Source organism: Pimephales promelas, chromosome 14, assembly GCF_988280905.1.
Source record: "Pimephales promelas chromosome 14, fPimPro1.hap1.1, whole genome shotgun sequence".
Taxonomy (NCBI): Eukaryota; Metazoa; Chordata; class Actinopteri; order Cypriniformes; family Leuciscidae; genus Pimephales; species Pimephales promelas.
Window position 1 is genome coordinate 24,960,791 of NC_142782.1, and position 13,848 is coordinate 24,974,638.

The 13,848-nt window shown below is 37.4% G+C and overlaps 1 protein-coding gene across 6 annotated transcripts in view; it reads right to left on the minus strand.

The window, feature by feature from the left end:
- The window catches only part of nfic (nuclear factor I/C), a 116,662-nt gene that overhangs the window by 95,774 nt on the left and 7,040 nt on the right, over window positions 1–13,848 (minus strand). The window contains exon 1 of one of the 6 annotated variants that reach the window (XM_039677528.2): window positions 7,234–7,373. The exons of 4 other annotated variants lie outside the window; for them this stretch is intronic. In XM_039677528.2, the coding sequence (XP_039533462.1) occupies window positions 7,234–7,236 (3 nt within the window). In that variant the 5' untranslated portion in view covers window positions 7,237–7,373. Of the gene's footprint in view, window positions 1–4,607; window positions 5,338–7,233; window positions 7,374–13,848 lie in introns of those variants that run through there. One more of the 6 variants, XM_039677511.2, reaches the window with a different exon arrangement.

Consider the following 13,848-nt stretch of genomic DNA (forward strand, 5'->3'; position numbering starts at 1 on the left):
ATCACGGAGAGTTCCAACAGCGGCTCTGGAGAGCAGCGGAGAGGTGTAAATCACACACCGTGAGCTGAGAAAGAAACTGTTCAGACTCAAATACAGAGTATGGAGGAGAAAGAAAGAAAAAGTGCAATAATTGCAAAGAATGCAAATCTAATAATGGGTAAAACTACATTGCAGAGCTATCTGTTTTTCAGAGTGAACTACTCTGCAGAAACGATTACTTTAATTTAATACAAAAATACAAAAAGAGAAGCAAAGTATTCCTGAATATTGGGATATTCAGACATAACCAAAGAATGTAATCAAGTATCAGGCTTGTGGCAAAAATCAAATCCGGCGAACAAATGTGTGACTAAAAACACAGGCACAGTAGTGGAGAAGCAGAGGTAGATTTAGAGATCTTTTAAATAAACAGTCCGCTGCACCCTGCCACGCCAGCACTGCTCTTCTTGATCGCCTTCCAGTTGGAAACATTTCTTAAAGCCTTCCCGGCAGAGCCGACCCTGCCAAGAGCAGAGGTTCTTCTCAAAATGACCTACTACTGTGACTTCAAACCCTAGGGCAGAAGACAAAACTCTCTCCCTGCTGGAGACAAAGCAGCAGATCTGCTAGCATCTGAACCCGTATTTTACACAGACAATATCAAGACTAGACACAAAAAATGTTTTTATGTCAGGTAACAGCATTCTGAATGACTCGAACCATGACTTATAAGATCTCTTCCAACACAGGAGTACGTATAAAACGTATTTTGTCTTTGCGCGGTTGATTAAGCTATTCCAGAAGTCGGAGCTGTTTTTTGTAAGGCTCATTTAAAAAACAAGACTCCAGAGGGTGATTCAGGCACTCGTTGGACCACATCTCATCTAGAAAACAACGAAAATAAACTTCTCTTCTGGTGCAATACACTGGCATGGATGAGAGAGCGAGGCTGCGGGCTCAGGTGGAATCCAAACACATCTTCACAGAGTAAATATTTAGGGTTGCTCACCATTCTCCCCGCAGAGGAACCTGGGTGTGATATGAAACGCAGCCAACCTTCCACAGACATCTCCAGCTCTGGCCACATGAAGTCCTCTACTCATGCCAAGAGCTCGGGCCTTTATAACTGAGGCTACTCTTTGTGCCCGACTCCCCTCCTTTCCTCTGCCCTCCCCCTCCCCTAAAAATCTCCTCGATGTCCTCTAATGAATATCAGCCACTAGGATCAACACATGAAAGCTAATGCTCCACTTAAGATTCTGACCCTTTTTTCCAAATAAGCAGCCGAATGTCTAAAAAAGTTGCGATAAATCCAGCCCGGATGGTAAGCGAGGAAGAGCGGGTGATCAAAACAGTTTAATTAATCTGTTAACGGGCACATTGGGAGCTGCCGCGGTGGGACGCGACCATGACTGTGCCACTCAGGGCTGTCAGACGAAAGTGGGGCATGCATTTCTGAGCCGAGCGAAAGAGCAAACACTCTCCTGACGAAAAAAAACCCTCAGGCGGGCAGGCATGCACACACACAAACATGGACAGAGAGGACCAGTGGATTACACCACAGGGGGGTGTTCTGGGGCATTTGAGAGCCCAAAAGCGACACTTCAAACACAAAGTGCCCGACCATGGAAAGGGGTGGAAAACATTTCAGTGCAAATTAAATCAGATCCTGGTAAGACTGGTTTCCCATGCACATGATGAGCAAAACTTAAATACTGATATGAATTGTGAAAATAAAGTGTGCATTCGTTTAAAGAACAAAACGTTTACATGAGCCATTTCAAGCCCATATAGAAGCAAAAAAGGCTCTCCGTTCTGGAGTATTTAGCACGGAAATAAGAAAACTAAAATGCAACGCAGAGCAAATCTTATTATCAGCACATTTTCAAATGTATAGTATTTTGTCAGTCAGCGCAGTCAAGTGAGAGTGTCTCAGAAAGGCTCGGCGCTTTGATCGGCCCTCCTCTTCTTTCCCGGGGGGGACTAATTGCGGCTCTAAAGGAATGAATCGATGAGGAATGGGGGCAGGACAGCATGTTGCCAGCTCAGGGGAATAGAGTCTCCCACTGATACTACTCTACACTGTTGGCAAATACGCTCCAAACTGGGTCTGTCCAAACTAAATACATTTGATCAGTATCTGGATTAATAATTTAAAAAAAATGTAGAAATTGGCTAACACTCTTTAGTTTAAGTCATTTTCACTTAAACAATTAGCATTTCCATCCTGACCTTTGTTCAGCCTAAATAATAAAATAATAAAATAATTTTTTTACAACTATTATTTCTGAGAACGTAAAAGTAAAAACACACTAAAGCCTACACATCAAAGGTCCGTCAAAATGTTTTATTTCTTCACCAGATCTTACTGTAGACAGAATTGTTATAACGATAGCATAAGGAACAGGTTCGGAGCTTAAAACTTTTTTGTTGTGAAGTGTCTGTGTGCAACGAAGCTCTGAGCGATAGGCCCTTCTGGCTGCCAGCGGGACTGCGGTGGAGTCTGGCACACGCCTCATCTGTCCCTCTCGCTCTCTCTCAGCCCAACACACTCACTCAGACTACGGCCAGAACCTCTGTGCACACTGCGCGCTCTCCCTCGAACGCTGCAGGCTGCTATATTACATTATCCTATCAGCAACAACAAAGAGGTAGTGGACATGCCGAGCGGTTAGAGAGAAAACCAAGGCCTCCACACTGCTGGCTCTCAATACGACTTACACAAACCGGATCTGTAATGTAGCAGAGATTATTTCATTCCTAAATATTAACCTGCAGATCAAATGTGTTTTGGAAGTGTTCAGGTGGAGCAAACTATTTTGTTTTAACAAGTTTTAAGATTTTACAGCTGTGCTTGATAGTTTATAATTCACTTAAACAACATTTAGTAAAGTTACACAACTGCAAATGTGGATTATGGTTACTTTATGTTTAGAGTTTGCTAATCCAAAATACTGAAACAAGCGTCTTTCATATAGAATCAAAAAACACAGTGAGTACTGAAACCCCATTTAATTCATTTAATAATAAATTCAAGCGCTGCAGGGTGAGGCGTGTAATTGTATTGTTACCTGTTTGAACACATTCACTAAGAGCTGAAAAGTACAATACATATTTGTGTGACTTGAAAACCCAAATTCTAATTAAGTTTTCCCAAGCAGTTATTCAAATTAAGTTTGAAATGAACTTCAAACTGAATTATACCACAAGATAAACTGTCAAAAAGCAGCTGCTTTTTACATTTTCAGTGTCAAATCGACAGGTTTAATGGACTGCCATTATGTCTGTCAAAAAAGTATGGCCGTTTTTTCGAATCAAGCCTATGGAACAACTTTATTCCCGTGCAGAGATCTAAAACTTTTTCAAACACTTTTCTCCTCACAAAATCTTTCTCATATACAAAGGCTAAACTGCAACAACTTCACAACTTCAGGCTGTATTATTTTACATTTTAAATATTTGAGCATTATTTTTTACATTTACATTTCTAAGTGAAAAGATGAACCATGTTTTAACAGGGGAGTGTCCTTGCTAAAAAACAATGTGAAATTAAAAACAAACCGAAATCAAAACAATTCACTATTGATTGCAACTTTCTCATCAAAGCCAAAGTCAAAGCAATCATCGGCCATCTAAATCATAGTGACTCGTGTCAATATACAGTAAGGCAATCTGAGACAGTTAAGTGACCTTAAAACCCCTCTGCCTCAATTCAGACTTCAGACTGCTGACAAAAATACTTTTGAAATACTATCACACTTGCTTAAAGCCTGAGCACTATCACACTGCATAAAATGCTACTATTTTCTGAATAATTCAGTTATAAGTAATACACGAAAAAGGGCCGATGTCTGGCAAGCCAATGTTATTCTTTCCAGAATGTTTCAGTTTATCTCTTTTTAAGTGTCTGGCTTTGTAAAATTGAGCAGACTAATAAAATACTTCAATAAACATTTAGCTATATCCTAATAATTGCAAACTGAAAAACCTCACAAGACGAGCTGAAAGCACAGTCAGATATCCAAAATCTCTCTGTAACTCTTAATATTTTGTAAACAATAAATCCATCAAAGTTTTAATAGTCTTTAAATAGAATATATACATTAAATTGTCCTCTTATAGGCAAGAACTGAAATAACCTTAAAGTATATATGAGCACATAGGCTAAGTTTATACATTTTGATCCAATCAAGATAAAAATCGACAAAAGTAGGCTAGGCTATACACCATTATATAAATGCAAAACCAAATTTTTAACTGTAATAAAAGTTTTATTTTATCTTAACTATGATCATGTAGGCCAACTTTCCCCTCTAGTTTATGATTAAGAATAAAGCAGATGACACACTCAAATGTGTACTATAAAGCATAGGCTATAAACTCAATCTTAAATAAAACGATAAACAACGATTCATGTTACCTAGTCAAGTTGATGTTTGACTTTGTTAACAGTGTAAAATTTAATAATAGAAAAAAATTGATCAATTCAATAAACTAATACGCACATTGCTATAGTTTTGTGTTGTAGGCTATAAAAGAGAAGCACAGTTCTCAGCCCGCCCTTTATCAACCGAAATCTCGTGCGTTCAGGAGCAATTCGTTCAGAAAGAGACAAATAAGCACTTTACCTGAGTTAGGCAGAGAGGAGAATACATCATGTTGAAAGGGGAGCGCGTGACTTGAAAATGTGGCAAAACACCGACAAGTTAGTGGATCATTTTTCACAGTTAATCATGGTAAGCCTCATCATGATTAACACTTCCACCGCCGCCACTTCTGACTTCCACTTGGAGTCCGTTAAATCAAGGGACGCCCGGCAAAAGAGAACGCGCAAACTGTGTACACGTTTGAAACCAAACTTTGCAGGCAGGAAAACGCGTGGGGTGCTGCAATCTGTTCCATTTAGGAAATGGTGGGAGAAAGAATCAAAGAAAGAGACAATGTTTTCAACAGAGGGAGGAATGAAATGACGTTATGAAAATAGCCCATCCCAAAGAAAGTACTTGAAGGAGCAAAAAAGGCTAACTCTGGTTTCCACTGTCCAGAGGCATCCGTTGAGTCCGTGAAATGAACAAAAAACGTTATTTGCCTCGGTTTCTGAAGCTCATATGGTGCGTAACAAACTGGCAAACGACTTTCTCCCCTTTTCACCAATGCGCACGCACCGCTCTCCCCTCTCGCGCTGATCCAGTTCGGGCGCAGCAATGCTCTGCGGGCTTCACCCGCGCGCGTATTCCAAACACTTTTACTGCAACACACACCAGCTAAAGTAGCGATTAGAGCCAGGCTCGCGCGGACATTGCGTCATAGAACGCGCACATGCATGCATCCATCCATTCATGACAAAGTGTCCGAGGCGTTTCGCTTCATGACATGTGAGAGGAGTGGATTAAAAAAAAATGTCCACCCCGCGTAAAATAGCCTACTATTGGCAGTGTCTGATAAGGCGCAAGTTAGCTTTACACACAGAAGAAAGCTGCCTCAAGTAAAATAAATAATTAAATAAACACTGTAATGACTTCAATCGGTAACTTAATTTACTGAAACAAAGTCTAATTATGAATAGTAAATAGAAGATCATGCGCGCGATTCTAAATTCACTTCATTTAGCCATATAGCCTAACTTTCATAAAGCTACTGCGAGAAAAATAACTCGATATCTATACTAACTAACAAGTACAAGTAGCTAATAATCACTCGATATATCCACATCAAGGACTTTGAACGTGTTCTTTTGGAGTTTACTTGAACCTTTGTAGAAATCATGTTTAACTTTGTTGGAGTGATCACACGGAGATCAAATAAACTGTGCGACAATTGACTTAAATTAAAGTTTAAAAGCAGGCAGGCTATTAAAACAAACAGGGTAAATAACACCTGGTATGTCTTTAGAATTGGCACTGAAAAGTGTGCACTAGGCTAGTTGTGAACTACTACGACCGAGAGCTGACTATCAATCACACTGCTGAAACCCCGACGCCTCAAAACATTATAATTGTGCATAATTAGAAAAGAATCATTTTGTATCCTTAAAACTATTCTGAAACTGACACATATTATTATTCATTCTTGATCACTAGAATAGGCCTATAGCCTATATTTTAAAGAGAAAGAATAGATTTGAGTATGTAGTACAATTTGAACATATAGCCTAGCCCTAAATATAAAACAATTATAAAAGGCTGAATTATTAGGCTACCTAACCCAAAATCTGAAGGAGAAAGAAAGACGTATAGCATACTTCCTGAAAGTATGACATAAAATGAAAATATCCCCCAGAGAGAAAATAGCTATCCTTTATTTTAGGATTATATTTGTTGTTAATATATGCACAAATTAACAGGTAACAGCAGTGACTAAGACAGCTATTAAGTCTGTTGTTGAATGTCTTCCCTTAAAGGGAAAGTCTAATTTAAAAGATGTCATACAACTGTACTTTGATATAAACAACTGAAATTCATGTAGCATTACATATTTGCATAATCAATTACTTGCCTAAATGCCTGAAAACGTGGAACTACAACATAGCACTTGTAAAAGTGTATCAAACTAAATGTTACTATTCTGTAAACAATCACCCCGGGTCAAATCAATTTTTGGCACTGTCTCGTGAAGCATGTTTACATTGTTTTATTTAAAGGTTAAGTTTGCAACTGCCACGCGAACATGACAAGTAACTGCAGTATCTCGCACTTTCTGAAACAATGCCGAACTACCGGCTGTGACTTCGGCGCACTAACTGAGACTTCTGCCGTGGAGGGAGCGCCTCTGTCGGCGTAGATGTCAAATTCATGCCGGCGAGCCTGCGGCCATTTTCTGCTGTGCAAACTAGAATGCTGGGCATCTGCCTCTACTGGCTTTAAACTTCAACTTGGCCTTCGGTGTCCCGTGGTTAACACACACACACACACACACACTCACTCACACGCATTTTTTTCTTCGGCTGTCACAAAACAAATAACTTTCATTGCAGGAGAAAAGCCCAATCGCAGGGTAGCTAATGTTATCTTAACCATTGCACGTCTCAGTAGAGAAAATAACGCGCCAGCATTTTAAGCCTTTCCCACAAAACCTTGTTTGGCCGAAAACCAACGAGAAAAGGAGTAACCGGCTGGAGAGGAAAGCAGAGGGAAAACCGAAATGCGGCGCCTGTGTGTTGATGATCTCATTTGACTTCAAGAGTGCACAACTCGTGATCTCCCTCGTCTTTTGGAGCAACGACATAATAATGATGAAACTGATTTGTTAACGTACCATTTCGAAGCGAAACTGCCAACCTCCCCCCAAAAAGTTACAGCTTCGAGGTTTTCGTAGTTGTGCAGTTCAACGCTTGGTCATCTCGTCGGGTGCTTTTATAACTCCGTATCCATTTCTCTTCGCAAAGAAGTAATCCGTGCTCTTCGGATGGGAGAAATAATAAACCCGGACACTGACCAAATAGAAAACGTCCCACGCGAAGTCTTCAAGCCTTGTCCAATCGGAAATCCTCGTTATAAGGTACAGGAGGACAAAATAAAGGATTTTACTGTAACGTTAATGCACGGCTTGCTGCAGAGTGCACTGGCTGAAGGTGCTGGCTGTTGTTTTGGTCGTGTATCTTTAATTTACAGTGCTGAATCGTCGGTCTTATAGCTTTGCAGCATTGCACATGCAGTACGCATAGATGTCCTTGAGTATTGAGAGGAATCAATGTTCTTTTGTTTCTTACAACACGAATGGCAACACAGACGCTGTTCTGAGCTCCATACACACATCTTACGGTCCTGGCGGAGAAGGATTTGATGAAATACGGGGGTGGCGTGAGTGTGTGTGTCTCTCTCTGTGTGTGTGTAGTGCAGTGGAGCAACTCGCTTAGAAGAACTGCACTTGATGGCGTAGTTTATGTGTAGGCTTATAGGCTACTTTATTTATGGGTCAGTTTTTGTCATCCGGTATTCAGAAACATATTATAATGTAATGCACGAAATGACTGCAATACATTCATCAATGCATAGCCTACATTATGAGCATGTCTTCAAATTCGGTTCAGGTCATATTGAGTTGGCTAATTCTAAAAAAAAACTACTGTGGAGATGCATGACCGAAAAAAAGGAATTACTTTTGTAAAGTAAACACATAAAGAACAACCTTAAAAATGTTTGGGGGGAAAAAAATCCAAAGTTAATTAGAACCAAATTATATAGCCTAACTATAGTGTAGGCTATATGTTCAAGTTGGCTATAGGCCTCTTTTTACTTGATGGTTTAAAAAATTTGATCATTTGGTAAAAAATAGCTTATGCTTAAATAATGCATAGAACTAAATAACTTTTATATCTTTATTTATAATTGGACACAAGGCTTAGAATGTTAAACCAGTGATGACAGAACAAAAACAAAGTGCTCAAATAACTTCAAAACCTGATTGTAGAGTTGTGCCAATCCTGTCGCCAAGATAAACAATAGTCATATCAATAAAAAATAAATCTGTCTCAGTGTGCGTGCGTAAAGCGCGCGTGTGCGTTTTGTGGACATCTCTTTGGGCGTGTGTGTCTAACTTTATACAAAACAGAACAAAATCATTATTCTCAAATGTATTTGCTTTGAACGAGTTAAAATAAACAAGGTTCACTACAACCTTTGTCATGGTACCATATTGCCAGCATCCCTTGAAATTGCGTTTTAAGGCTAATTGAAGGGGCCTTTAGTGACAACTGTCGGTTACAAGACACCTTGCGCATTTAGAGCATAAACAAACTAAAAGGCAGGCCTAGGAAAAAATAGTGGTCTGATCTGAGTAGATGTATATAAGATTCTATATAAGTCGCAGTGGGTCAATATGAAAGTATTGGTCAGTGAATATCAATGTTTATGTGTCTCTATTTAAATAATATGATTAAAAAGGACATTTATTTAGGCTACTTGTTATATTTTGAAAGACGCGATTTTTTTAATGTTATTTGCAATTATTAATATTCTTAAGCATAATTTAATAAAACGAAGAATGAAGCTTCATTTGCACAACTTTCCTATATGAGCAAAGTTTCAAATGCATATATTCAGATATGAAAACAACAAATATCTGGCTAATGAGATAAAGCCTAATTTTAACTTCAAGCGTTTTTTGTACACTATTTTAACACAAGCTAAATAGTATAATTTCCTATGCTTTATCATAGACTTATTTAGTAAATAAAATACACTTTATTTTACTTTTAGCCTATACTTATTCCTTAACTCAAGCCTAACATTTCGGCCGCATGCCTGGAATAGCCTAAAAATAAATAAACATATGTTAGGCTAATTATATAAGCTCTGTTATATTGAACATGTTGAAAGTGAGCTATTTTAAAGAATCCAAATACGTTTTTGCCTTCCTTCTAAAACAAGACTCCAAAATCCACATGTTCTCGTGTAGCCTATTTGTTAGCAACTTTGAAAGCATTCGCGTATTTTGGGTCGCATCATTCATTCATGCGCTTTAGTTTCACCCACAAAACTTCGGGTTTAAAAAAAAAAAAACTTCTGCTCCACTCTATGAAAACAAACAGACTTTGTCTTAAATATTACTCTTTGTTTATAGATCTAAATTACATTTTGGCAAACTTGAAATCATTAAGGTGCTGATCGCCCGATGACTACGTGGGTTTACAGTCTTGTGCGTACACACCAAAAGCAATAGGCTAGGCTATATTGTTAACCTATAGAGCACTTAATTTCTAATTCTAACTTTATAAAGTATCACACATCCCACAAACAAAATCTTTAAAGTCAAAAACAAAACAAAAAACTTATTGACACACAAATCTACTATTTCTTTTTTACAGTCAAACCTGAAAGCACCTGAAAGACAAAGAACAGGCAATCATTTCATCCATTTAAGAAAAGTGTGACAACGCATAAATGGACAGTACCACAGCAAGGATTTGCTGTAAATGAACCACAGGTGCAAGATCATCTCTTCAAAGTGATCATGTTTTAGGTAACAATAAGTGACAGTGTAATGCTCCTATTTACAACAAAACATGTAATGTACTTATATTCTAATTCAATTTTATTATTTGCATCTAAACAAGTGCCTAAATGTATAAAACTCCACTAAAATGCAGATGCCAATGTAAAATTACATATTGAGATCACAAATGACAGGTTAACATATATACAACTTTTAGAATGGGAATATGACATTTGCATTCTTCTCTAAATGGGTGATTTAATATAAATGTATGTGAACTGTGTTCTGGCATATTATACAGGACAGGTAGAGCTGGCTTGGACACGTCGGTTTCGGTTTGTATCAGGAGAAATTATAAAGTAAACATTCAGAAATTCCAGTTAAATTAACTGCACAGATTTACTGTGTTGGTGATATGCGAGAGTTGATAGATCATGTCATCTAAACCATCTCATAAAATGTTTGGTGGAAATGTGTCTGGTCTGTTTTTATCCCCATAACTCACCCAAGCAAGCATGTAAGATATAATCTCCAAAAAAAAAAAAAAAAAAACCTCTCTTGCATGTACATAATCATTCTGACTCTGTCAAACACAGTTGTGATATTATTTTGTGGAAAGCATTCCAACCAAACCTCAGGAAGATATTTAGCTATATCCTTATTATTGTGATTGATCCTGATTCTGTTGGGTAGATGGTATTTAACATACAAGTCACATATAATTTATCTGTGAGTGATATAGCCTACCAAAGAAAAAATTATAAATGTCTCCTTTTTATTAAAAATAAATAAATAAATAAACTATGTGATATAATTTTGGCTATATGTGGAGCCATGAGAATTGCAGATGAGGTCTCTAGTGTACAAAGACTGAACAGTGAGTACTAGGTAAACTATCAATTACTACATGTATCTCCATCAAGTGTTCAGTGACTAAAACAGTGCCATACTCCTACTAGTGGTGAGATGGAAATACTGCAGTTTACCATGAATAAAGTGGATGTCTTAAAGCCTGGAGATTCTTACAATGGTCTTATTTCTTTTTTAAGTAATTCCAGTCTAAAATACATCTAATGGCTGGTTAATTTCCTATTTAACTGCTGTTTAAGTGCCTTGCAGATCTAGTATGTCATATATATTTGTATTTTCTTCCCCCTCCTCAAGTGGCATCATTGTAGTTGCAGTAAAGACTCTAAGCACATGTGGACTTTGCCTTGTTGTGGCCATTTCTGTCATGAAATCACATGTGGATGTAATACATAATTGGCCTGCTCCAGAGACGCATATATACTGCCCTAGGCAAATTCGAGTCTCCAAAACAGCTTCACTTTTCCAAACTACTGCAAAATGAAAGGGGGAGGGGGAAACGTCTGGAAACTCTCTCTCAAGACACAGATCCAAGGCATGCAGTCCATTGCCAAGACTTTGCACCTTCTCAAAGAGGAACAACTTTTCTTTCACTGCTCTTGCCATTATAATGCTTACTGAGTGCAAATTGTCCAATTTTGGATAATTTATGGTGCTATATTACTGTCACCTTTAGGCGTAAGCCAAGCAATTATACATAAAAAACACAAGTGGTTCAAATCAAGTTAGCCTCTCTCTCAGAGCACATTTTAATAAACGGTACAATTTCAGGGTGCAAATGAGGGGAGACATTTTTTTAATGGTGTGATAAGTATATATTTGGCTGTTAAACAATTAATCGCAATTAATCACATCCAAAAAGTTTGTGTTTACATATATGTGGGTGCACTGTGTATAATTATATATATATATATATATATATATATATATATATATACCCACACATGCATGTATATTTAAGAAAAAAAATATTATTTGTATATAAAATATTTATATTTATATATAATATCAATTGTATATAAATATATATACATGAAAATATTTCTTAAATATATGCAAGCATGTGTGTGTATTTATATACTGTATATAAAATAATTATCCACAGTGCACAAACTTTTATTTTGGATGCGATTAATCGCGATTAATCATTTGAAAGCCCTAGTATATATTATTTTTTATAAAAATTATCTTTATACATCTCTTTTTCACATAGCTTATATTAAACAAAATATACAGTATGTAGCCTATATTTAGTGCTCTAAATAAAAGCTTTCCAACAACAGACATCGTGAGGTATAACAGAGGGACATTAAAGTGGAAATGAAGCAGTCAGTCAAATTTACATTTTTTACTGAACGGATTTCCACTCTAATCCAAAATTGCATAACAAACATGATCAATGTAGCTATTTTAAAGAAAAATCATATTATGTTATAGCTTTTGTGGCCAGTGCTCTGCCATCTTACAGACACAGTACTTCCATTTTTGACCTATAAATTTACATAATCTCTGCTGCACTTTATAGATAAACTTATATCACATCACCAAGTAATTGACCAATAGAGAGCTCCAGTGCTATTTGTAAGACAATTCTAGTGCTATTTGTAAGACAATTCCAACATACGAACAACAAAAGAAATCAATGATGTACCACAAAGCCAATGGCAAATCCTCCAGGATTAATTGACAGAGCTAATACATGGATCCATAAACGGTAGATGCTCCCATGATGACATGATTCATGGTTCATGAAGCAGCCATGAACAAGACAGTCTGATGCTGAGAAAAGAGCTTTGCTCAGCATCAAATATCCACCATTTGCATAATGTTTGAAATGAATCACCGAATCCTCTGTGGGACTCCACTAATGGCTATTAGAAAATGATTACACCGCAGTAATTTGCCAGTGATTATGCTGTGATAAGCTAATGACCCGGCACCCTGCAGCCGAGTCCAAGGACTCTAATTACATGCAGATTAGTTAGCACATGTCAAGACCTTAGGACAAGTGCACATATTCTACAGCAAAGCAGCTATCACTAATGATCTCTTCATTAATTGAATGATATATTACATTTAAAAGAGATGCTGATATTTGAGTCTTGAAAATTTTACTGCCCTAGTGAAAAAAACCTATACCAATGCCTATATTTCACACTAAGTACAAATCCATTAAAGGGATAGTTCACTTTGAAATTAATTTTTGATATGTTTTAGCTTACCTCGAGGGCATCCAAAATGTAGGTGTCTTTGTTTTCCGCGGTAGTTTCAATTTTGAAATTTTAGGTCAAACCGTTCTTGTCTGTCAGTCATATAACGCAGCTAGATCTATGGTCACCACCTCAAAGAGCATGCACAGAGAAATCCAAATTAAACATGATTTCGTAAATGTAAGTACACATTGATGGCCTAAGACACAAAACGAGCATTTTGTGTGAGAAAACGAACAGTATTTATATCGTTTTTACCTCTTGTAACCACAGCCACGTCCAAGTGATCTGAGGGTGCTTCGGTCTGTGACGCAACGTCACTCATTGTTTACATAGAGATTTCGGAAATGTCACCCTTCAGAAGATCTAAACATATTTAGATATACAGGAAATCGTACAGACAACGTTGATTTTTTTTCTGCAACTATGCAAGGGATCACTTCCAGCGTTTGCGCAGACCGAAGCACCCGTGCCCTCAGATCACCTGGATGTGGCTGTGGTTACAGGAGGTAAAAACTATATAAATACTGTTCGTTTTCTCACACAAACTGCTCGTTTCATGTCTTAGGCCATCAATGTGTACTTACCGGTACATTTATGAGTCATTTAAAATTTGGATTTCTCTGTGCATACTCTTTGAGGTGGTGACCATAGACCTGCATTATATGACTGACAGACAAGAACGGTTTGACCTAAAAATATCAAAACTGAAACTACTGTTTCCACAATGCACAATTCTTAATATTAAACCTGTTTTAATATCACTATTAGTAAGGATAGTACGATCACTGTATAATATCAGTCTTTAAATGCTATATATTTAAAGTGTACCTAAAGTATACTTCCAATAGTTCCACTT